At 48.5% G+C, this 26691-nt stretch overlaps 1 protein-coding gene across 7 annotated transcripts in view; it reads left to right on the forward strand.

Annotated features, from left to right (window-relative positions):
• Positions 1–26691, forward strand: part of LOC137532040 (Fc receptor-like protein 5) — a 353036-nt gene that overhangs the window by 143836 nt on the left and 182509 nt on the right. For all 7 annotated transcript variants that reach the window (XM_068252142.1, XM_068252143.1, XM_068252147.1 and 4 more), the window contains 2 exons: positions 659–925; positions 24729–25010. In XM_068252142.1, coding sequence (XP_068108243.1) covers positions 659–925; positions 24729–25010 — 549 coding nt within the window. The remainder of the gene's footprint in view (positions 1–658; positions 926–24728; positions 25011–26691) is intronic.

Raw genomic sequence — 26691 nt, forward strand, 5'->3', positions numbered from 1 at the left:
GGGATACTTAAGTCAAAAATAAAAAATGATTTTTACTCACCTGGGGCATCCCTCAGCCCCCTGAAGCTGGATGGTGCCCTCGCAGCCTCGTTCCGATCCTCCTGTCCCCGCCGGCGGCTACTTCCGGGTTCGGCGACAGCCGCTGACAGGCTGGGAACGTGAGTGATTCTCCGCGTTCCCAGCCGCTATATCACCCTCTATGCAGCAAAAGCGTATATGTTATACGCTATAGCAACATAGAGGGTGATATAGCGGCTGGGAACGCGGAGAATCACTCGCCTGTCAGCGGCTGTCGCCGAACCTGGAAGTAGCCGCCGGCGGGGACAGGTGGATCGGAGCGAGGCTGCGAGGGCACCATACAGTTTCAGGGGGCTGAGGGATGCCCCAGGTGAGTAAAAATCATTTTTTATTTTTGACTTAAGTATCCCTTTAATTGGCTGATTACGATCATTACTAGTTGCTACAGATTTGCTTTAGATTTGTCTGCAAGCAGAAATTACTAGCATCTCAGTGACCCTCCCTTTATTTGTGTTTTGATTGGTTGGTATTTTGCAAACTACTGTAATTTATTTGTACTTGTATATCTCCATTTTTTTCTATTAAGTAATAGTTGTCTGTATGAAAGCCTTCCTTCTATTTCCATATTTTATGATTTCAGCCTGGCTTATCCTGCAAGTTCCCACCTCCATCTATGAAGGAGACGACGTTGAACTGAACTGTCAAGGTTTGGACTACTTGAAAGCCAGAAACATCAGATTTTACAAAGATGATAAGATGATTTCCTTTTTGGATGGCAGATTCAATTCAGAATTAAAGCTTCCAACAGTCACTAACAATGCAACTGGAAGATACAAATGTACAGCAACTCTGGTTGGGAATTGGGAAGAAAAAATGTACACCGCAGAAGAATCCATAGTAGTGGCAGGTACATTTATATTACTGTATTTCACCTAACATTTTTTTTCTCATTATTATTATTGTACAGTAGGTATTTTTGCATTTGACTAGGTGAGTTGCCAGTCTCATGAGAAAATAGGCATGAAGCTAAACACAAGTGATATCTGAACACGTTCCCCAGTGAACAGTTCCTGGCGAATGCTCGTAAGTATCGCATACTATATTTTCCTCTAGGTGAACATGGCGTCCTAGCTCCAGGGCTTTTCGGCACAGGGTGAGATGAATGACGGCTCACCCAGCTGCCGCACAAATTTAGGGGTTATCTCAGTGTAAAGCAAGCACCCAAGGAGTGGAGTTGCGATGTGCTATGACTTGCAGCGTCCCTGCACCAATGGACACTCTCCCCAGTTTCCTTTCCAGTCAAGTCAGCACCATCAGTAAATATAGCTCTTTATTGATTAAAACAGCAGCATGACAGTCATCCTGTTCAGCGACAGCCTCGCTGTTTCGGTCCCCAGACCTTTTTCAAGCGGTATAGAATCGTATCACACTCATACAATACACCACATACCTTTATATAGTGGTTACTGAGCTCAAGCACCAATCAGGTGCAAGTGTCTTGTGACCAATCAGCTCACAGCGGTGGTCAGGCGGACTGCATAGAAGACTGCAGTATCTAATATGTAAATGGGAAACATCCCATAATATGCCAAACCAGCCCCTAAGTGTAAACATCCCTCCCCTATAGAGTGGAGCGGACCACATAGAAAACCGCTCATTGCACATACTAATATATGCGCATCTGCGCAAAACTCACCAGGAGCTGACACCTAGAGAGACGGCGATTCATCCTCCGACCCCGTTTCCTGCATGAGTGATCATGACGTCCAGCGTCATGTGACTCTATCATGTGCTGCCTATGTCACCAGGGGGCGTCTACCAGACACTCTATCACCATGGTGACAATATACAAGCGCAGCCAGCTAATAAGCTGGCTATGCGCATAATGACAGTATCAAACACGAAGTTATACTGAGTGGGTTAAAGTACTCACCGCCGGCTCCCAAGTATCACCACTGGTCAGGATGTCAGGGGGAGGGGGGAATTACAGACCACCGATGCTCGTTCCTGGCCTCCAAGGCACTAAAAGTAAAAACATAAATACAATATTAACAATAAATCCTACACATTCCCATTAAAGGCACAGCAACCTCTCTATTCTACTAAATACATGCTGATATGTCATATTCTTTATTCAAACCTCCTCTCCCCATAGTGCTAAGTCTCCGGATCCAACTCGCTTCTTTCACTAATAAGGATTTATTTCTATCTCCCCTTCTAGGATGTTGGGGTGCATGATCTATAACCTACACCCTCAACTATGTAACAAAATGACCATTTTGTTTAAAATGCGAGGAAACTGCCTGATCCTCATCTCCTTTTCTAATCGCGCTCTTGTGCGACGAGATCCTATCCTTAGCGTCATTTTGCCCACGTATCCGAGTCCACATGGACACTTTAAAAGATATACGACAAACGTCGAATCACAATCAAAATAACCGTTTACATAGAATTTACGTCCGCTAGAGGGATGAGTGAAGCAGTTTCCTTTACTCACCAGGCTGCACATGTGACAATGGAGACAGGGTAAGGTACCACTTCTAATTCCTCTCTCCCTGGTTTGTTCAAAGGTGCTCATAACCTTGTCTCTAATGGTTGGGGGGCATTTGAAGAACATCAAGGGCGGGTGTCTGAACTCCTCAATATGAGGGAAAGTGTCTTGCAATCATTTCCAGTGTTTTTTAATAGCTGTACTAATCTGATTACTCCAGCTATTATACGTAGTGACAAACGGGATTCTCGGACCACTTAGTCGCCCATTATTTAGATGTTTCCTCCCTCTTCTTTTAAATTTATCCTGCATTTGTTGGATCCTAATTCTTTTTTTCTCTGGATCAGCTACCAGTCTTTCTACCCTGGTCAATTGCCCACTGGGAATTTTGTCTTTTATGTGCCCTGGATGAAAGCTTCCGTGTTCCAAAATAAAAATAACGGTCTGTCGGTTTGGTGTACAGGTCCGTGAGTAATTTATCACCAGACCTGTACACCATGGTGTCCAGAAATGGCACCCTATCCAATGCCACATGCACAGTCAATCTAATGGGTGGACACTTAAGTCCTAATTCACAGATAAAGGTGTCAAGGGTCGAAGGTGGCCCCGCCCACACGCAAAAAACATCATCAGTAAACCTCCACCAGCATTTAGCATGCTGGTGGAACAGGGCGTTGTTATAAACAAATGCTTCTTCATATTGCCCCATGAAGAGATTTGCGTAGGACGGGGCCACGTTCGACCCCATTGCTGTTCCCCTACACTGTACATAAAAATAACCTTCAAAAAGAAAATAATTATCTTGCAAAATGATCTATAGCAGTGAGGTCACAAACTTTCTCTGGGGGATTGATAAATCTGAGTGTGTCAACAAATACCAATCTACTGCCTCTACACCTCCATCATGTGGGATGGAGGTGTAGAGGCTCTCAACATCTAAAGTCACTAAAAGAGACTCTGGCGTAATTGCTGTTAGGGTATTTAATCTTTCAATTAACATGCTGGTATCCCGTAAGTATGAGTCAATAGACTGTACCATTGGTTGTAATAGTTTGTCTACAAATTGGGCGAGGGGGACAACACTGAATCCACCCCCGACACAAATTTGGGGGGAGGGGAGTTTAAATACTATTCCCCCTCCAAGTTGGCGCTATTCAGGGGTAAATGTAATTCGGGGTCGAGCAATTGCTGATTCCCTGAATTTCCCCGTCCGTGGGGTGCGGACCATAGCATTACTGCTATTGATTAGCCAAACTTCGGCACTGCCCGGTCTCGCAGTAAGTGCTGAATAGCCTGCTTAATCCCATAGTGCCATTTTGTGACCCTTTCCCTGAAGTCAGGTGGAAGAAGATGGCCAATCAGAAATGACCCCCCCCCACCCCCCCACCCCCACTAAAAGGCATGATCCCAGCGGCCATTTTCATTCTACATTGTCAGTGAAGGGAGAGGTACTGCTGTTGCAGATAGGACAGTAAGAGATATGTAGTTTTTGCGATATATTGTGCAATGTAGCTGCTTCCTAGGTGCTCTGCTACTTGCCATTCACCAACTAGGGATTAGAGTTGGGCCGAACCTCCGATTTTAGGTTCGCGAACCGGGTTCGCGAACCTTCGCGGAAAGTTCGGTTCGCTGAAAAGTTCGCGAACCGCAATAGACTTCAACGGGGATGCGAACTTTGAAAAATCTGGATTTGACGCAAAGCAGCGTTTTAAGGGCAGAAATCACATTGAATGCTAAATGACAGGCCTAAAGTGCTTTAAAACATCTTGCATGTGTATACATCAATCAGGTAGTGTAATGAAGGTACTGCTTCACACTGACACACCAAACTCACCGTGTAACGCACCGCAAACAGCTGTTTGTGTAGTGACGGCCGTGCTGGACTGGTGCGCACCATGGCGAGAGTGCAGGTTTTGGTGGCTTTACAGCCCATATGGTCGCCTGGCTGATGTAGCTGAATGACAGAACAGTGACTGTCCAGCTGATCAAATTTGGTCTGACCACAATGAAGCAACGACCTTATTATCTTTTGTGTGCCCCCCGAGACACTCATCTAGGCGCCGGTCATTGCTTCATTGTGATACGCAAGCCCCTTCACCACGGCAAGGTAATGATCACGAAGGGGAATGGGCGCATGTACATGCCTTTTCTTTTGTTGTTGCAGCTGCCCACAGTGCAGCCAGAAAAATTAGGCAGTCATGTACACGCACCAGAAAAATTATTACAGCGGCGCCTAAAAAATTCAGCAATCCGCCTGGAGTCCCGGACCCTGTTGGTGGTGGCGGAGAAGGTAGTCAAGCGGCCTGCAGGCAGACATGCTGTGTGGAGGGACTGGGAGCGACTTAGTCTTCTTGGGGCAGGCCAGGCAGCCAGTCACAAGGCGTGCAGGCAGAGATGCTGGGGGCGTGGCCTGCCGAGCACAGAGCTGGACGCGTAGCAAGAGCGCTCCGAGCACACAAACCTACTAAAGCGGCTCACAGCAGTGCCAACTATGCCGAACAAGAATCAAACTACTGGGGAAACAGAGATGGAGACAGAGAGCTCCAGGAAAAGGAAGAAACAACAGCCGAAACTGCAAAAACTCACAGATTTCCTGGCGGCAATGAAGCAGAGGGCAGAACGAACCAGCAAAGATGGCGGCGGCTCACCACGCAGCTCACAGCTCCAAACTCCCGCTCTGCAGCAACAGGCTGAAGGGCTGGCAGAGCAGCTCCTAACATCATGGGGAGAAGAAGCCGCTTCAGATCCTCCATCTCCCACAGGTACAGGCTCGCCTTCCACCAGCAGCCCCCTAAAATCTAAACAAAAGATACATGACTCACGAGCAGAGCTCACGGAGCCTGCCAGTAACGTCACAGTACTCTCTCAGGTTTCTATAGAGAGCTTTCCAGCGTCTGGAGAAACAATCTCACAAACCTACCTTAAAGACTTTTTACTCACCTTTAAAACCTCATTACTAGCAGACCTCCAATCTTTTACTGCTAATATGCAATCCTCTATAGGTGAGCTGGAGAACAGAATGTCTCAAGCTGAGGAGGGCCTATCCCAACTAACTATAGAGCACAACAAGGGGGTAGACGCTTTAGAGACCCACACTACAGATATTGCCTGGCTGAAGCAGAAAGCCACAGATTCTGAAGACAGGAATCGTAGATGCAATTTGAAGTTTAGGGGAATCCCAGAGACAGTATCCAATATGGAGATTAAACAGCACCTATATAAGCTCCTTAAAGCCATATTCCCTGACTGCTCAGATCTGGAGTTATCCATTGCAAGAGCTCACAGGCAGAGATGCTGTGTGTGCGGTGACTGACTTAGTCTTGGGGCGGGCAGCAGCCCTCCGGGATCCATGCCTCATTCATTTTGATAAAGGTGAGGTACTTAACACTTTTGTGACTTAGGCGACTTCTCTTCTCAGTGACAATGCCTCCAGCTGCGCTGAAGGTCCTTTCTGGCAGGACGCTTGCGGCAGGGCAGGAGAGAAGTTGGATGGCAAATTGGGACAGCTCTGGCCACAGGTCAAGCCTGCGCACCCAGTAGTTCAAGGGTTCCTCATCGCTGTTCACAGCAGTGTCTACATCCACACTTAAGGCCAGGTAGTCGGCTACCTGCCGTTCCAGGCGTTGGTGGAGGGTGGATCCGGAAGGGCTACGGCGAGGCGTTGGACTAAAGAACGTCCGCATGTCCGACATCACCATGAGATCGCTGGAGCGTCCTGTCTTTGACTGCGTGGACACGGGAGGAGGATTAGTGGCAGTGGTACCTTGCTGGCGTTGTGCTGTCACATCACCCTTAAAGGCATTGTAAAGCATAGTTGACAGCTGGTTCTGCATGTGCTGCATCCTTTCCGCCTTCAGGTGAGTTGGTAACAGGTCCGCCACTTTGTGCCTGTACCGAGGGTCTAGTAGTGTGGCCACCCAGTACAGCTCCTTCCCCTTGAGGTTTTTTATACGGGGGTCCCTCAACAGGCAGGACAGCATAAAAGACGACATCTGCGCAAAGTCGGATCCAGTACCCTCCATCTCCTCTTGCTCTTCCTCAGTGACGTCACGTAAGTCAACCTCCTCCCCCAAGCCGCGAACAATACCACGGGAAGGTTGAGCAGCACAAGCCCCCTGCGACACCTGCTGCGGGTGTTCTCCTGCCGCCGTCCCCTCCTCCTCCTCCTCCCCCAAAGAAACACCTTGCTCATCATCCTCTGAGTCTGACTCCTCTTCTGCACACGACTTCTCTTCTTCCTCCTCCTCCCCCCTCTGTGCTGCCGCAGGTGTTGAAGAAACAGCTGGGTCTGATGAAAATTGGTCCCATGCCTGTTCCTGCCGTAACGGTTCCTGGTCACGCTCATTCGCAGCTTCATCCGCCACTCTACGCACAGCACGCTCCAAGAAGTAAGCGTAGGGAATTAAGTCGCTGATGGTGCCCTCACTGCGGCTCACCAGGTTGGTCACCTCCTCAAACGGCCACATGAGCCTGCATGCATTTTTCATCAGTGTCCAGTTGTCGGGCCAGAACATCCCCATCTTCCCAGACTGTTTCATTCTACTGTAGTTGTAGAGGTACTGGGTGACGGCTTTCTTCTGTTCTAGCAGGCGGGAGAACATGAGCAGGGTCGAATTCCAGCGAGTCGGGCTATCGCAAATGAGGCGTCTCACCGGCATGTTGTTTTTCCGCTGAATTTCCTCAAAGCGTGCCATGGCTGTGTAAGACCGCCTCAAATGCCCACAGAACTTCCTGGCCTGCTTCAGGACATCCGCTAAGCCAGGGTACTTTGCCACAAATCTTTGAACAACTAGATTCATGACATGTGCCATGCAGGGTATGTGTGTCAGCTTCCCCATATGCAAAGCGGCAAGCAGATTGCTGCTGTTGTCGCACACCACGTTGCCTATCTCCAGGTGGTGCGGGGTCAGCCACTCATCCACCTGTTTCTTAAGAGCAGCCAGGAGAGCTGCTCCAGTGTGACTCTCCGCTTTGAGACAAGTCATGTCTAAGATGGCGTGACACCGTCGTACCTGGCATGCAGCATAGGCCCTGCGGAGCTGGGGCTGTGTAGCTGGAGAGGAGAACTGCCACTCAGCCAAGGAGGAGGAGGACAGCGAAGAGCATGTAGCAGGAGGAGAGGAGGTGGCAGGAGGCCTGCCTGCAAGCCGTGGAGGTGTCACAATTTGGTCCGCTGCGCCCTGCTTGCCATCGTTCACCACCAGGTTGACCCAATGGGCTGTGTACGTAATGTAGCGGCCCTGCCCGTGCTTGGCAGACCAGGCATCCGTGGTCAGGTGTACCCTTGACCCAACGCTCTTCGCAAGAGATGACACCACTTGCCTCTCAACTTCACGGTGCAGTTGGGGTATGGCCTTTCTCGAAAAATAAGTGCGGCCTGGCATCTTCCACTGCGGTGTTCCGATGGCCACAAATTTACGGAAGGCCTCAGAGTCCACCAGCCGGTATGGTAACAGCTGGCGAGCTAACAGTTCCGCCACGCCAGCTGTCAGACGCCGGGCAAGGGGGTGACTGGCCGAAATTGGCTTCTTCCGCTCAAACATTTCCTTCACGGACACCTGACTGCTGCTGTGTGCAGAGGAGCAGGAAGCGCTCAAGGGCAGAGGCGGAGTGGAGGAGGGTGCCTGTGAAGGTGGAAGGGAGAAAGCGGCAGAAGCAGATGATGCACCTGAAGGAGGAAGAGGAGAAGGAGGGTGACTTTTCTTTTGTGTGCTGCTGCTGCTTTTGCTCAGGTGGCCATCCCATTGCTGTTTGTGCCTTTTCTCCAGGTGCCTTCGTAAGGCACTTGTCCCTACGTGAGTGTTGGCCTTTCCACGGCTCAATTTCTGTTGGCAGAGCAAACAGATGGCTTTGGTTCGATCTGAGGCACACACATTAAAAAATTTCCACACCGCTGAGCCACCCTGGGATGTGGGCACTATGGGGACCTCAGCAGCTGATGCTGAAGGGCAAGTTGGCTGGCTGTACATAGGTGGCGATACATGGTGCCGGACACTGCCACCAGCTGTTTCTGACGAAGAGCTGCCCCAGCTTCTTTCAGCAACTTCTCTCCTCCTACTACTCTCTGACTCCCCCTCTGAACTGTCCCCCTCTTCATCTCCTCTGGGAACATACAGAGGATCCTTATTATCGTCATCATTGTAATCATCCTGCCCAGCTTCGCTTGCCTCAGACAAATCCAAACATGCACCATCAGTAGGTCCTTCATCCTCCTTACACGTTACATCCATAGTGTTGCCGCGTAACTCAGACATATGAGCTGGTGAAAATTCATCTGGCTGTAACAACAATGGCTGTGCATCAGTGATTTCAACACTAAATAATTCTTGCGAAGTGTCAAATGCAGCGGAAGTGGTGCTAGTAGTAGCGCTGGTGGCTGAGCAAGATGAGGTGTTCTGTGTCGCTAAATACTCAACCACGTCCTGACAATCTTGGGAGGTGATGGGACGTGCCTTCTTCCGAGCACTGTACTGTGGGCCAGGTCCACACGAAATTACATTTACCCGACCTCGCGCAGACCTGCCGGGTGGCCTTCCTCTGGCTCTGGCACTACCTCTTCCTCTACCTGTTTTGTCCATATCGGGTATGCACGGAGTGGTATATCACACTGCGTGCACTCACATAGGTAGGTGGGTTCACTTAACTGCACAGGTATGCGCACTGATGCGGTGGGTTCACTGAACAGAACAGGTATACAGTGGCGGGTTCACAGAACAGGTATGCAGTGGCAGGTTCACTGAACAGAACAGGTATGCAGTGGCGGGTTCACTGAACAGTACAGGTATACAGTGGCGGGTTTACTGAATACAACAGGTATGCAGTGGCGGGTTCACTGAACAGGTATACAGTGGCGGGTTCACTGAACAGAACAGGTATACAGTGGCGGGTTCACAGAACAGGTATGCAGTGGCAGGTTCACTGAACAGAACAGGTATGCAGTGGCGGGTTCACTGAACAGTACAGGTATACAGTGGCGGGTTCACTGAACACAACAGGTATGCAGTGGCGGGTTCACTGAACAGGTATACAGTGGCGGGTTCACTGAACACAACAGGTATGCAGTGGCGGGTTCACTGAACAGGTATACAGTGGCGGGTTCACTGAACACAACAGGTATACAGTGGCGGGTTCACTGAACAGTACAGGTATACAGTGGCGGGTTTACTGAACACAACAGGTATGCAGTGGCGGGTTCACAGAACAGGTATACAGTGGCGGGTTCACAGAACAGGTATGCAGTGGCAGGTTCACTGAACAGAACAGGTATGCAGTGGCGGGTTCACTGAACAGTACAGGTATACAGTGGCGGGTTCACTGAACACAACAGGTATGCAGTGGCGGGTTCACTGAACAGTACAGGTATACAGTGGCAGGTTCACTGAACACAACAGGTATGCAGTGGCGGGTTCACTGAACAGGTATACAGTGGCGGGTTCACTGAACACAACAGGTATGCAGTGGCGGGTTCACTGAACAGGTATACAGTGGCGGGTCCACTGAACAGAACAGGTATGCAGTGGTGGGTTCACTGAACACAACAGGTATGCAGTGGTGGGCTCACTGAACAGGTATGCAGTGGTGGGTTCACAGAACAGGTATGCAGTGGTGGGTTCACTGAACAGGTATGCAGTGGTGGGTTCAATGAACAGGTATGCAGTGGTGGGTTCACAGTACAGGTATGCAGTGGTGGGTTCACAGAACAGGTATGCAGTGGTGGGTTCACAGAACAGGTATGCAGTGGCAGGTTCACTGAACAGGAATGCAGTGGGCTCACTGAACAGAACAGGTATGCAGCCAGGAACAAGCTAAGCCTAACTAATCTTTCCCTATGAGAGACAGTCTGCAGCAGCTCACCCTACTCTCACTAATGCAGGCACACGAGTGACCGTAATGGCCGCCGCTGCCTGCCTTATATAAGGGGGGTGGGGCTCCAGGGGCTAGTGTAGCCTAATTGGCTACACTGGGCCTGCTGACTGTGATGTAGAGGGTCAAAGTTGACCCTCCATGGCGCATTATGGGGTGAACCGAACTTCCGCAAACGTTCGCCTGCGGGACGCGAACGCGAACCACGGAAGTTCGCATAGATTCGTTCGCAGGCGAACCGTTCGGCCCAACTCTACTAGGGATACCCCAATAGTCCTTTTGAGGACTGACAATTACATTGACCCTACTATACTTATTTGTCATGCTGCTTTTTTTGTGGTGTGGTGTGTTAAAGCAACACAACACCCCCATATGCATTGTAGTTTGTAGCTGTGTCACTGTTATAGCCCACAATCACTGCATTAAAGGGAATTAGTGTCTGACATTAGAGATGGGCCGAACTTTTCTGCCAAAGAATAGTTTGCAGCAAACAGGGGGTGTTCGAAATCCGCGCCTAACCCAATTTTTAAAAAAAATAAAATTGTGTTCGCAGTTTCCCTATAGACTTCAATGCCAGGCAAGCGGCAGTTGACTTTTAACGGTTAATAGCAAAGCCCCCTTATGTGCTAGAAATGCCAAAATTTCAGGGTATGGGGAGGGGGATAGTGGTAGAAATAACAAAATTTCAAAAAGACTTTATGGTTTTTGAGAAAATCGATTTTTAATGTTTCAAAGGAAAAAAATACAGTTAGGCTACTTTCACACCAAGACGTTGCGTTTTAGGGGACGTTATGGTCGCATCACGTGCCCCTAACGCAACATATGGTGGTGTTGAAGTTGGACGTCAGATTGAGCTGCGTTATGCAGCTCTCAAAGCAGCCGCTCCAGGTTAGTGATAGGAAGTCCGGATCCGGATGAGTGAAAATGCAAATATTCTTTTCGCCGAATTTTCGCAAAAATAAGTACTATTTTCGTTTCGAAAGGCGAAAATTCGCCTAAATATTTTAGGGTATATTAAGGAGATATATGGGTACAAGAGGATTTTTTTTTTTCAAAAAGACCTTATAGTTTTTGAGAAAATCGATTTTAAAGTTTCTAAGGAAAAAAGTATACATTTAAATGCAGTAAATGACAGTTACTGTAGCAAACCTAGTGGTAGTGTAAATTTACTAATATCAAAAGAAAGGGCCGAGTGCAAAGGGCCAAGTGCAAGTGCCAAGAGCCAAGTGCAAGTGCAAAGGGCCAGGGGCCAAGTGCAATGCATCAAATGAAATTGTCAAGTGCAAAGGGCCAAGTGCCAAGTGCATAGTGTCAAATGCAAAGTGCCAAGTGCATAGTGTCAAATGCAAAGTGCCAAGTGCAAAGTGTCAAATGCAAAGTGCCAAATGCAAAGTGCCAAGTGCAAAGTGTCAAATGCAATGTGCAAAGTGCCAAGTGCAAAGTGTCAAATGCAAAGTGCAAAGTGTCAATTGCAAAGTGCACTTTGCCCTTTGCACTTGGCCCTTTGCACTTGGCCCTTGCACTTGGCTCTTTGCCCTTGCACTTGCACTTGGCCCTTTGCCCTTGCACTTGCACTTGGCCCTTTGCCCCTGCACTTGCACTTGGTCCTTTGCCCTTGCACTTGGCCTTTTGCCCCTGCACTTGGCCCTTTGCACTTGGCCCTTTGCCCTTGGCACTGGCACTTGGCCCTTGGCAGTTTGCACTTGGCCCATGGCACTTGGCCCTTTCTTTTGATATTAGTTAATTTACACTACCGCTAGGTTTGCTACAGTAACTGTCATTTACTGCTTTTAAATGTATACTTTTTTCCTTTGAAACTGTAAAATCCATTTTCTCAAAAACAATAAGGTATTTTTGAAAAAAAAAGTGTTTCCTCTTGTACCCACATATCTCCTTAATATACCCTGCAAATTTGGTGATTCTAGCTTGTAAGGGGGCTTAGATATTAAACGCGAAAAAAACAGACTTTAGGCGAAAATATTTGGCGAAATTTCGCCTTTTGAAATGAAAATAGTACTTATTTTCGCGAAAATTCAGCGAAATCAAAAATGGGATTTTCGATGCGAAAATGGCTTTGGCGAAAATTCACAAGCAACACTGGTATAAATGCCAGCTGGGAACTGTGGGCTGTACCTATGCAGTGTCACCCACAAAAAGAGCTATGCTTTAGTAAGTTCAATCACAAATACAGTTGAAAGCTATGGACTGGTATAATACAGTGTTCTGGAAGACAGTGGCGGACTACAGAGGCGTGCCAAACTCGGCTAGCCGCGGACGCGAACAGCTGAGATTCGTGCGAACTACCCGCCGGGTGAACAGTTTGGGCCATCTCTACAGGCCTGCTGCCACCTCCTCTTCTTCTCCTCCTCCTCCTCCTACATCGTTGTTAACTCTCTTCCTCCTCCTCGGCTGAGTGCTACTCTACTGCTGCACTCTCCTCTCCAACTGCACACCCCCAGCTCCCCAGGGCCTATTTTGCATGCCAGCTATGATGGTGTCACGCCATCTTGGACATGTCTTGCCTCAAAGCCGAGGGTCACACCAGACCAGCACTCCTGGCCACTCTGAACAAACAGGGGGATCAGTAGGCTGACCTCGCACCAACTGCAATCTCATATCGGCTTTGAGTTTGGGCAGGTTGACGCATGTGCCCTGCATGGCACATGTGCTGAATCTTATAATCCAATGATTTATGTGTAAGTTCCCAGACTTACAGGAGGTCCAGAAGCAGTCCAGGAAGGTGTGTGCGCATTTCAGGCGGTCCTACACGGCCATGGCGCACTTTTCCGAAATTCAGCAGTAAAAGAACTTGCCAGTGAGGCACTTGATTTGCGATAGCACGACTTGCTGGAATTCAATGCTCCTCATGTTTGACCGCCTGTTACAACAGGATAAAGCCGTCAACTAGTATCTGTATAGCTACGGTGCTAGGGCAGGCTCTAGGGAGCTGGGGATTTTCTTGCCGAGGTACTGGACACTCATGTGTGGGATGTGCCACACCTACCACACTTTTTTCTTTAGAGCTACAACACTCATGTGTATTGCCCGCAGGCTCATGCATCTGTTTGAGGAGGTGACAAACCTGGTGGGTCACAGTGAAGATGCCATCAGTGACCTGATCACATACGCTTTCTTCCTGGAGCGTACCGTGCGTAGTGTGGTGGATCAAGCTGTAGAGGAGCGTAAACAGGAAAAGGAGGAAGAGTTGTGGGAACCGTCACCAGAACCAGATTTGTCATCAACACCTGCGGCAGCATTGGGGAAGAGGAGTCAGAGGAGGAAGGTGGCTTTGAGGAGGAGGTGGAAGAACAAATGCAGCAGGTGTCACAGGGGCTTGTGCTGCTCACCTTTCGGGTACCCGTGTTATTGTTCGTAGCTGGGGGGAGGAGAACTTACCTAACATCAGTGAGGAAGAGGACATGACTAATAGGTCCGCATCCAACCTTGTGCAGATGGGGTCTTTCTTGCTGTCCAGCCTGTTAAAGGACCCCCGTATAAAAAAACTCAAGGAGAATGAACTGTACTGGGTGGCAACGTGGGATCAGTTGAAAAGGGCGCCTGAGCTGCCTGTATGAAAAGGGCGCCTCCATAGACATCAATGTTATTTCTGGAAATATGGGCTAAAAGGTGGGGAAAAGGGCACCTGAGTTTTGATATAGGCTACAAGTGGGCACCCCTTTGTAGCCCATATTTTTTCGGCTTAAAGGTTTTCGGCTACAGTAGGGCGCCCCTTTGTAGCCCATATTTTTTTCGGCTACAGAAGGGCACTCCTTTGTAGCCCATATTTTTTATTCGGCTACAAGGTTTTTGATTCTGCTACAAAAGGGCGCCCCTTTGTAGCCCATACTTTTTATTCAGCTACAAGATTTTCGAATACAAGGTTTTTGATTCTGGGGATTAGGCACCACCAGGGGAGTTTTAGGGTTAGGCACCACCAGGGGGGCCTTAGGGTTAGGTACCACAGGGGGGGGGGGGCTTAGGGTTAGGCACCACCTGGGGAGTCTTAAGGTTAGGCACCACCTGGGGGGTCTTAGGGTTAGGCACCACCTGTGGTGTCTTAGGGTTGGGCACCACCTGAGGAGTATTAGGGTTAGGCACCACCAGGGTTTCTTAGGGTTAGGCACCACCTGGGAGGTTCTTAGGGTTAGGCACCACCTGGGGGGAGTCTTAAGGTTAGGCACCACCTGGGGGGTCTTAGGGTTAGGTTCCACCAGGGGAGTCTTAGGGTTAGGCCCCACCAGGGGGGAGTTAGGGTTAGGGGAGGGTTCTGTGTGGGAGTATGGAGAAGTTAGGTCATAGTAATCACCAAGGGCTGTCTTAGGGTTAGGCACCACCAGGGAGGGGTTAGGGTTAGGCACCACCAGGGAGGGGTTAGGGTTACGCACCTTCAGGGGAGGGTTCTGTGTGAGAGTAGGGAGAAGTTAGGTCATAGTAATAATGTCACAGGAGCCCTGGTGGCTGACCGCAATTGGCCTTCTAAACGGTGCCAGCGCACAGATCGTGCGAACTCTGGTCGCAGTCAATGCACAGGAACCGCTAAGAATTAGCCGCAGACAAACCAGAAGGGAGCCTGTGAGATATGGGTGATTACAACTTCACCCACTGGTTCAGGGTAAACTGCCACCACCGCGGTTACCATGGGACCGTGGAGCCCACTAACTGACTAATCCTGCGAATAAAACGGTTAAACACACGATATTCTGTCTAGCCAACAACAAACAAACAGTAGCGTATCTTCAGAGACCTGGGATCAGTTCTGTGTGTGCTGATAAGCAGGGTAGCGGACAGTGAATGACTTGGAGAAAGTCGTTTATTCACGCAATATAAATAATTAATATGTACAGACAATTATTAAAATCAACAATTATTAAAACAGTAATAGCCAGTATAAAAAATAAAAGAAGGGAGAAAAATACTTAGTTCCTGGAAAGATGTCCTTTTTGTGGGAAAAATCAGAGTTCTGGGTTTCAATCAAAGTTCAGAGTTCAGACCAGGTGGATGCCAGCATATCCTCAAGCTGGCACCGATGAGTTCAAGATGTTTTCAGGGTGGAGGACACTGAGTTTGGCTCCTCTGCCATTCTTATGCCCCTGATTCAGTAGGAGGGAGTGAGGGTGGGCCCACACACCCCCTTAGAACATGAGATGAGTCCTCCCCTTGTCCTGGGGACCAGAAATCATGCCTTAACCATATATGGGCTCTATCTCACAGAACCGTACAGGTCAGGGCAGATTTACTAATATTTTCAGGTCTGCCTCGATGTACCCAGCAGCCTGATACCAAACATGAGGGGTGGGACCCCTGTGGTATCATTAGGGCACTGTTGAACTGCCTAACGGGCAGTCTTTACCTCAGAAGGTTCTGAAATGTTCTCAGAACCAACGCCAGACCGGGCCCTACATGCTCTGTTAGTTTGGAGGGTCTTCCAGCCTGGCAACACAGAAAATATGATACATATAGCAGTTTATGGAATATGACATACCCCTGGGATTTATGGCAGGTCATTCCCAGGCAAAGGCTCTTTGAAGTTTGGGGCACCTAGCTAGGTGTCAGCTCCCCTGCTGGGAGGGAGCCAGAGGTCTGGCTTTTCCCCCAACTAGATTGCTTCTGTCATGGTCTATACCTGATGGATGGGCCATCAGCACAGCTTGAAGCCAGGGACTCTCTGGGCCCAGGCTCATTAGCATATCAAAAGAGCCATCCTGCAGTTCGGCTGATGCTACCTCTCTGCTGGTAACTCAGCTGCTCCTACACACTCAACCCAGATGGTATCGATTTGAAGCGCAATCGATGCAGAGAATCGAGTGCGATCGCTTTTCTTCACGGGCGGTTACAGGACGCGCCTGCGGCCCCGCAACCGTCCGTAACAAATAAATTTTCTCAGCTATATCTACAGCCCTTTTATAGCCCAACAAATTTTGCCTATAACAGCATCCTTTTTATAAACTAAAACTATATGGCATATATGGGCAACAACAGGTGCCCTTTGTAGCCGAATTTGACATATATGGGCTACACCAGGCACCCTTTGTAGCTGAATTTGGCATATATGTGCTACACCAGGTGCCCTTTGTAGCCGAAGTTGTTATATGGGCTCCACCAGGCGCCCTTTTTTCCAGGCGCCCTTTTCAAGTAAACCCGACAACGCTACTAGACCCTCGGTATAAGCACAAAGTGGAAGAGATTTTACCAAATCACCAGAAGGCTGAAAGGATGCACTTGCACATCAATCTGGCAAGTATGCTTTACACTGCGTTTAAGGGTCATGTCACAGCACCACAGGAAAAAGGTGCCAGTAATCCTCCTCCTTCTCCCATGTCCACACAGGCAAGGACAGGACGCTCTCTGATGGTGACGTCGGACATGCAGACTTTCTTTAGTCCAACACCTCATCTCAGCCGTTCGGAATCCACCCTCTGACAACGCCTCAACCAGCAGGATAAGTGCGGATATAGACACTCTAAGCAGCAATGAACCCCTGGACTACTGTGTGAGCAGGCTTGACCTGTGGCCAGAGCTTTCACAATTTGCCATCCATTTTCTGTCTTGCCCCGCCTCAAGCATCCTGTCAGAAAGGACCTTCAGTGCAGCAGGAGGCATTGTCACTAACAAGAGCAGTCGCCTAGGTCAAAAAAGTGTTCAGCACCTCACCTTTATTAAAATGAATGAGGCATGGATCCCGGAGGACTACTGCTTGCCTGAAGACTAAATCAGTCCCCACACGGTATCTCTGCCTGCATGCCGCATGACTGCCTGCCCGAAAACTAGGGATCAATGAATAATGGCGCACAGCGCCTATGCATAAAAATGGCACCGCATTAAAAAGATACGCTTATCACTATTTATCGTTAGTACTGCATAATAATGGCGCACAGGGAAAAAAGAAGAAAAAAGTGCCCTACATAAGCCAAACTGCAGACGTTATTTAACTGCAAAACGGTGAATGGATTTAGTGTAACACTGTCAAGGTTAGGGTTAGGCACTGGGGGGGGTCTTAGGGTTAGGCACCACCAGGGGGGGTCTTAGGGTTAGGCACCACCAGGGGGGTCTTAGGGTTAGGCACCACCAGGGGGGGGTCTTAGGGTTAGGCACCACCAGGGGGGTGGTTAGGGTTAGGCACCACCAGTGGGGTCTTAGGGTTAGGGATAGGTACAGGGAGGGTTCTGTGTGAGAGTAGGGTTAGGTATACAGTACAATATACACCACTAGGGATGCTCATTCGTATTCCGCGGAAATGCAATTTCCGAAATTCCGATCGGAAATTGCATTTCCGCATCGGAATGCGGAAATCGGTAATGCAAGTGCGTTAGGCGGATTTCCGCCGGAAAACGTGGAAATTCCGACTTTAACATCGTTTTCTCAAAAACTATAAGGTCTTTTTGAAAACTTTTTTTGCATCTTGTTCAGAAGATTCTGTTTAATAAACCCTGAAAATTTGGTGTTTCTAGGACTTACGGGGGCTTTGCTATTAACCGTTAAAGTTGGCGGATTTTTACTGTAATGTAAAATGCAGAAAATCTGCTTCTGCCTATTTTCTGCATTTACATTACAGTAAAAATCCGCCGACTTTAACGGTTAATAGCAAAGCCCCCGTACGTACTAGAAACACCAAATTTTCAGGGTTTATTAAACAGAATCTTCTGAACAAGATGCAAAAAAAGAGTTTTCAAAAAGACCATATAGTTTTTGAGGAAATTGATGTTAAAGTCGGGCGGAATTTCCGGGATTTCCGGCGGAAATTCCGCATCGGAATGCGGAAATTGGTAGCGGAAAGCGGAATCGGTATTTGGCAATGGCGGAATGCGGAATTACCGCGGAATCGGAAATTGGCATTTCCGACCATCCCTATAACACCACCAGGGGGTGGTTAGGGTTAGGCACCACCAGGGGGGGGTTTATGGGTTAGGGATAGGTACAGAGAGGGTTCTGTGTGTTAACGCTAAATAACAATAAGGCTTTAACGTTAAATAGCGATAAGCGGCAAACGGATTAGCGGCAACACCGTGCGCCATTATTCACAGGCGCCATTTTCAGATGGAAGCGAAAACTAAGTCAGTCCCCAAATGGCATCTCTGCCTGCATGCCACATGATTGCCTGCCCGAAGACTAAGTCCCCACACAGCATGTCGGCCTTCAGGCCTCTTGACTGCCTTCTCCGCCACCACCACCATGACCAGGGTCCAGGGCTCCATGTGGATTCCTGAATGTTTAAGGCTGCTGCTAGCAGCGGCTGCTACCAAAAATAATATTTTTTCTGGTATGTGTACATGCCTAATTTTTCTGGCTGCACTGTGACTGCAACAACAACAGAACAAAAGGCATGTACATGTGTCAATTCTCCTTCATGATCATTATCTTGCCGCGGTGAAGGGGCTTGTGTATCACAATGAAGCAATGACCTATATGAGTGGGTTGGGGGCCCACCCAAGATAATAAGGTCGTTGCTTCATTGTGGACAGACCAAATTCGATCAGCTGGACAGTCACTGTTGTTATGTCATTGAGCTACCTCAGCCCGACCATATGCTGAGGGCTGGAAAACTGCCATGGCCTGCATTCTCGCCATGGTGCGCAATAGCATGGCCATCACTACACAAACAGCTGTTTGCGGTGCGTTAAACAGGGAGTTTGGTCTGTCAGTGTGAAGCAGTACACTACTTACACTACCTGATCGATGTATACACATGCAAGTTGTTTTCAAGCACTTAATGCCTCCAATTTAGGAATGTTATGTGATTTCTGCCCTTTAGGAATTATAACCCCACTCTGAGTCAAATACGTTGTTTTCCCCGGGACTTTTGGCATGTATCCCACACTGACATGCCCCCCTCCAGGTGTTAGACCCCTTGAAACAACTTTTCCATCACTTTTGTGGCCAGAAATAGTCCCTGTATGTTTTAAAATTCAACTCCCCATTGAAGTCTATGGTGGTTCGCCCGATTCATGCAAACTCAAACTTTTGCAGAAGTTCGCGTTTGCGGTTCACGAACCCAAAATCTGATGTTCAGGCTATCTTTAGTGGGGGTAGAGACAATAGGTGCGTCTGTTGAGAGGGTGCCCAACAGAACGCATTATGTTGCTGATGTAGGGGGTACAGTACACGAACGTGAAAAGGTGAGTCTTGAGAGCTTGATTAAAGGTATTAAAGATGGGGCAAGTCTGCTGGCTGCTTGTAGTGAGTTCCAGAGAATAGGAGCAGCCTTACCTGCATTGAAAGTTCCTTTTACTGCATGTTGTCTATTCACAGCAAAATCTTCCATATTTAAAGGAGTTATCAGCCCAAAAAAAAAAAATGAGCATTACTCACCTTGGGCTTTCTCCAGCCCCTTGCTGCTGACTGTCCCACGCCAACCTCTCCACTCTCCACCACCGTCCCGGGCTCCCAGCATGGTGCAGAGACCGACTGCGTGAACCGTCAGACCACGGGGTCGGCCTTACTGCCTGCACGAACTGTCAATCATCGCCACGTGGTCCGCGGTGCGCTGCGCAGGTGCAGAACTACTGTGCCTGCGCAGTGCGCCTCGGATCACCGGACGATGTTTGTCAGCGGCAGTTTCTCACAGGCGCAGTAAGGCCGACCCCGTGGTCGGTTTCTGCAGCGTGCGGGGAGCCCGGGACTGTGGCAGAGAGTGGAGCGGTCGGCGTGGGACAGACGGCAGCAAGGGTCCTGGAGACAGTCCAAGGTGAGTAATGCTTTTTTTTTGGGGGGGGGGGGCTAATAACTGCTTTAAGCACCACACCTCAAATCAACTCCAGGCCTTTTATCTGCTTTGTTGATAAAGACATAAACGACGGACTTACATACACCTGCCCATGAAATAGCCTTTGAGTCTATTGTCCAATTACATTTGAGCCCCTGAAATGAAGGCATTGTGTTAAAAAATGCTTTAGTTGTCTCGCAATTGTTTTGTTCACCCCACTGAGTTGAAGCTGACAGTCTGCACTTCAACTGCACCTGTGTTGTTTCATTTGAAGTTCATTGTTGTAATTTACAGAACAAAACTAGAAAAAAAAAGTTTTCTCTGCCCAAATTTTACTGGACCTAACTGTAGATTTACAGAGAGTATATATAGTTTCACTATTTTACAGAGTATATACTGTATATATGGTATATATAGTTTTGTCAGTAACTGTCCCTCAGAGGGGCTCACAATCAGGACCGGTTCTAGACATTTTGTTGCCTGAGGCAAACTTGTGAGAATGCGCTTCCCCCCTCCCCCCCAATTTGGAATGATTGCACAGCAACCAAAACTTCCACCCTCAGTATAGGTAGGTAGGTAGCCAGGTATAGGTGCCCCCTGTATAGAGTAGCCAGGTATAGTTGCCCCCAGTATAGATAGGCGGTATAGTTGTCTCAATATAGGTAGCTAGTATAGTTGCCCCCAGTATAGGTAGCCAATTTATTTGACCCCTGTATAGGTAGTACACTTGCCCTAAGTATAGGTAGTATAGTTGCACCAGTGTAAGTAGTATAGTTGCCCCCAGTATAGGTAGTATAGTTGCTGCAGCATAGGCAGTATAGTTGCCCCCAGTATAGGTAGTATAGGTGCTGCATCATAGGTAGTATAGTTGCACCAGTGTAGGTAGTATAGTTGCCCCAGTATAGGTAGCCAATTTATTTGACCCATGTATAGGTAGTACAGTTGCCCTAAGTATAGGTAGTATAGTTGCACCAGTGTAAGTAGTATAGTTGCCCCCAGTATAGGTAGTATAGTTGCTGCAGCATAGGCAGTATAGTTGCCCCCAGTATAGGTAGTATAGGTGCAGCATCATAGGTAGTATAGTTGCACCAGTGTAGGTAGTATAGTTGCCCCAGTATAGGTAGCTAGTATAGTTGCCCCAGTATAGATAGTATAGTCACCCCAGTATAGATAGTATAGTTGCCCCAGTATAGTTAGTATAGTTACCCCCAGGGCCGGCGCTTCCATAGAGGCAAAGGGGGCAATCGCCCCAGGGCCCCTCAAGTGTCTCCCCCATCTTAACTTTTGCTCCTTGCAGCCTCTGCAGAGTCTTTGGTAGAATTGCTGTGCTGGCGGGCAGGAAAGTCACTACACTATCAAAGACTTTGTATGGGGCCGCAGGGAGAACACTTAAAGGGTACCTAAGATGAAAAGCATCTCAGGTTTCTGCTCCCCCCTCCCTTCCTCCCTCTCCGTGGCCGCTGCCCATGTTACCTTCTGAGCTGGCAGCCGCATCATCTATGATAGTCCCCTCTCCTCCGTAATAGACCTCTGACACGGCAGCGTGAAGTCAATATACATCGTTGCTACAGGGAGCCACTGTCCTCCTTCCTTCCTCTTCACAGCAGCCGCAGGTTGCGCTGCTGTGATAGAGGTCTATGATGGAGTAGAGGGGGCCAGCCGGGGACCATCGCCTCAGAAGATAAGACAAGCGGCGGCCGCGGGTGGGGTGCAGGTGGAATGTCGCTCCAGGGCTCACCATAGTTATATCTAGGGCAGTGGCGTAGCAATGGGGATAGCCGCCATAGCGTTGCTACGGGGCCCCGCGGCAGCGCTACGTCACAGGGGGCCCGCAGCTGCCCGAGAGGAATTTTTTTTTGTTTATTATTTTTTTTGTTTACTTTTTGTTTGGGGCCCCCCTCCCTCACCTCAGTGCCCCCCCCCTCCTCACCTGGGGTCCCCCCTCCTTTTATCAGCGGTGGGAGATGAGTCATATCCAGAAGGCTCCGGCGGGGGTAAGCTAAGCAGCCACTAGAGGTTCAGCTGCCTCCGGGCTACGGTGTCCCCACTGTATTGCTGCTCGCACCACTTCCTGGTTTATTGCGAGCAGCAATACAGTGGGGACACCGTAGCCCGGAGGCAGCTGAACCTCTAGTGGCTGATTACTCCGACGGAGCCTTCTGTATATGACGCACCTCCCGCCGCTGATAAAAGGAGGGGGGACCCCAGGTGAGGCAGCTACCTCCCCTCCCGCCTGGCTACCTAACTGCCCACTACCCCACCCGGCTACCTAACTGCCCACTACCTAACTGCCCACCCTCCCACCCAGCTACCTAACTGAGGGCTACCTAACTGCCCACCCACCCGCCCGGCTACCTAACTGCCCATCCACCCGCCCGGCTACCTAACTGCCCACTCTCCCACCCGGCTACCTAACTGCCCACTACCTAACTGCCCACCCGGCTACCTAACTGAGGGCTACCTAACTGAAGGCTACCTAACTGCCCACTCTCCCACCCGGCTACCTAACTGCCCACCCTCCCACCCAGCTACCTAACTGCTCACCCTCCCACCTGGCTACCTAACTGCCCACCCTGCCACCCGGCTACCTAACTGAGGGCTACCTAACTGCCCACCCGGCTACCTAACTGCCCACCTGGCTACCTAACTGCCCACCCTCCCACCTGGCTACCTAACTGCCCACCCGGCTACCTAACTGCCCACCCAGCTACCTAGCTGCCCACCTGGCTACCTATCTGCCTACCCTGCCACCCAGCTACCTAACTGCCCACCCAGCTACCTAACTGCCTACCCTGCCACCCAGCTACCTATCTGCCTACCCTGCCACCCAGCTACCTAACTGCCCACCCGGCTACCTAACTGCCCACCCTGCCACCCGGCTACCTAACTTCCCACCCGGCTACCTAACTGCCCACCTTTCTACCTAACTTCCCACCCGGCTACCAACTACCCACCTTTCTACCTAACTTCCCACCCGGCTACCTAACTGCCCACCTTTCTACCTAACTTCCCACCCGGCTACCTAACTGCCCACCCGTCTACCTAACTGCCCACCCGTCTACCTATCTGCCTACCCTCCCACTCGTCTACCTATCTCCCTACCTTCCCACCCAGCTACCTAACTGCCTACCCAGTGCATTGCCTGCACCGCAAATAGTGTGCCAGCCTGCCCAACCACCCTCCCTCCAGGTAATTAATGTTAGCCCACTATAGACCTAACTACATATACTGCATTTTGTGGTGAAATCTGGCGACAATCTGGTTGCATTTTGTGGGGAAATCTGCTGACAATCTGGTTGCATATTGTGTGGAAATCTGCCGACAATCTGGTTGCATATTGTGTGGAGATCTGCCGACAATCTGGTTGCATATTGTGTGGAAATCTGCCGACAATCTGGTTGCATTTTGTTGGGAAATCTGCTGACAATCTGGTTGCATTTTGTTGGGAAATCTGCCGACAATCTGGTTGCATTTTGTTGGGAAATCTGCCGACAATCTGGTTGCATTTTGTAGGGAGATCTGCCGACAATCTGGTTGCATATTGTAGGGAAATCTGCCGACAATCTGGTTGCATATTGTAGGGAAATCTGCCGACAATCTGGTTGCATATTGTAGGGAAATCTGCCGACAATCTGGTTGCATATTGTAGGGAAATCTGCCGACAATCTGGTTGCATTTTGTGGGGAAATCAGATTTCCCCACAAAATGTTTGCGTGGGAGGTCCGAGGTCCGTGGGGTTGGAAGGTCGTGGGGGGAGGGGGGGGGGGCATAATTTTTTTTTGGTATGGGGCCCAGTCATTTCTAGCTACGCCCCTGATCTAGGGTCAATTAAAAGGGAAGCCAATTAACTGATCAGCATGGTTTTGGATTGTGGGAGGAAAGTGCCCCTAGGAAATATACGAAATATACACAGACACGGAGAGAACATACAAACTCCATAGAAAAAAAGGTGTGGTTTTTTTTTTGGGGGGGGGGGGGGAGTATGACGATAACCAGAACCAGCATACCCTAGGTACAGCACTGCTGTGTGTTATAGGTGATGTCAGTGTGTCAAAAAGATTAGATTTGTTACAATACCCCTTGGCTGGTCGGTCACTCACCATATCAAACATGGCAGGCGGAGGCAGGCCAAAGTGTAGAGATACTAGGGGTCGTGGTGGTGCGTCATCCTGTTGCTGTGGCATATATATGAGCCTCTGCAGAAGATGAAAGATATGCATTTGCAAAATGTATAAGAGGTGGTTGACTGGCTCAGTCACCATTCCACCACTTCTGCTGCCAATGTTCCCTCACCCTCCTCATAAGGTCCATATGACCACAGACACCTGGTCTTCAAAACAGGGCAGGGATCTGTACTGAAACTTGGCAAACTGATTCACATGCAGGGCCGGATTTGCGATTAAGCACTGTAGGTTTTATATGTCGGTACTTAAGTGAGGTAACCTAATGATGATAGAAAGGACCAGTGTGGTATGAATTATAAAACGACATCTTGCTGCTTAGAAACTCTTTGTAGTATGCATGACTAGGGGTGTGTCAGGGGCATGTCTGGAGTTGTGGCAGGGGCGTTTTTAAGGCATCCCTTTTTCTTATTTCAGGAAGTTAAGATTTAAATAAAAATCATACTAACCTGATGATATGATTATTCTCTTCTAGAACTTTTTTCTCCACCAGAACTTAGAGTCCGTCCAAAGTCCATCATTGAGGGAGCAGACATGACCCTTATATGCCACACTATTCTTAGTTCACAGAGAGGAAATACACAGCTGCTGTTTGAGTTCTACAAAAATGGGGAGACTGTGCAGGCCATGAGCTCATCAGATAAGTATAAAGTGCCACAGGTACAGCCAGAGGATTCTGGGAATTATACTTGTAAAGTGCAGAACAAGCAAGGAAGCGTGAGCAAGCTGAGCAACCCAGCATCAGTACAAATGCAAGGTAAGTGTTACAGATGTGAGATGGTTTGCTTTGTTACATTATGAGTCTGATCAAGTACCCCTGTGTTATTCAAAGCTGTGTGATTAGCAAAGTAACCCCGATCATACACTAACCTTTCAGGATTCATCAGGCTCTTGTCCCTTAAAGAAACCTTGGGTACAAAAAGACATACTTACCTATAAAGAGGGAAGGCTCTGGATCCTAAAGATGCCTCCCATGTTGTTCTCTGGTTCCCCCGTTGCCGAGCAAAAACTCCACAAAGAATTCCGGAAAGGCTTGTCAGAATGAACAGCGGGGTCACACTCTTGTTCAGGCACAAGGGCAGCCATACTGCACCTGTGCAAGTACGGCCATTACTGCACATTAAGTGGTTCAGTGCTACTGCACAGGAGCTGCTACGCTTGCTTTGGTTTAGCTTGGCCGCACCCGTGTATGGAGAGGAGCGCAGTCTGATGTACAGGAGGGTACCAGACAGCAGCAGATACCCGGGGACAGCTCCTTTCCTTAGGTAAGTATTTACCTTTTGACCTTTTTCAATGCTTCAGGTTCTCTTGAAAGACCATTTTAAGTACTGTGATCACTATGATTGGCACACAGTGATCACAGAGTCATTAGACACAGCTGAGTGGGTGGAGTGCAGTGGTGACAGAGGGGTGAAATTGGCTAAGAAAAAACATCTGTTAACCTCTGTAGAGTACAATGTATCAAGGATTTCTATGCAAAAAGTGATTCAATTAACCATTTCAGCCCGCGGGGATTTTTCACCTTATGCATCAGAGTAATTTTCACCTCCCATTCATTCACTAATAACTTTATCACTACTTATCACAATTTATTGATCTATATCTTGTTTTTTCTGCCATTAATTAGGCTTTCTTTTGGTGGTGCATTTTGCTAAGAATTATTTTTTTCCAAATGCATTTTTACAGGAATATTAAGAAAAAAATGAATTATTTCTCAGTTTTCGGCAATTCTAGCTTTAAAATAATACATGCTAAATTAATAATTTAAAACCTATGTATTTTATTTGCCCATTTGTCTCTGTTATTACAGCATTTAAATTTCGTCCCTATCACAATGTTAGGCGACAATTTGTTATTTGGAAATAAAGGTGCATTTTTTTTTCAGTTTTGCGTCCATCACTACAAGCGTATAATTTAAGAAATGTTTGTAGTATACCTCCATCACATGCATATTTAAAAAGTTCAGACCCTTAGGTAACTATTTATGTTTTTGTTTTGTTTTTATTTTTAATGGTCATTTTTTTTTCAACTAAAAATTGTATTTGGGTAATTTTTTGGTGTGGGAAGTAAACAGTTAATTTTAAATGTTATAATGTGTGTATATTACATAGAAAAATGTATGTAGATGCAGTTTTACCATTTGGCCACAAGATGGCCATATTGAGTTGTTGTTTTTTTGTCCATCTCGCTTCCCAGGAAGCATAAAGAGGACAGGATACTGTTTAAAAAAAAAAAAAAAAGACCGCGGCTTCAGATAAGAGACTGTTGTTTTTTTCTGCTGTGGACTTAGATCAATGAAGGGGAACCATGTTCCCCTTCATTGATCTCAGGGCTACCGGGGAGCAGCACGGGGGCGTGCCCGCGATTGTGCGTGGGAGCGTGCCGAAGCGCGGCACCGCAGCAGAGCAGCCGCCTGGATGTGAGGATCACGTCCAGGC

The sequence above is a fragment of the Hyperolius riggenbachi genome, chromosome 9 (assembly GCF_040937935.1).
Source record: "Hyperolius riggenbachi isolate aHypRig1 chromosome 9, aHypRig1.pri, whole genome shotgun sequence".
Taxonomy (NCBI): domain Eukaryota; kingdom Metazoa; phylum Chordata; class Amphibia; order Anura; family Hyperoliidae; genus Hyperolius; species Hyperolius riggenbachi.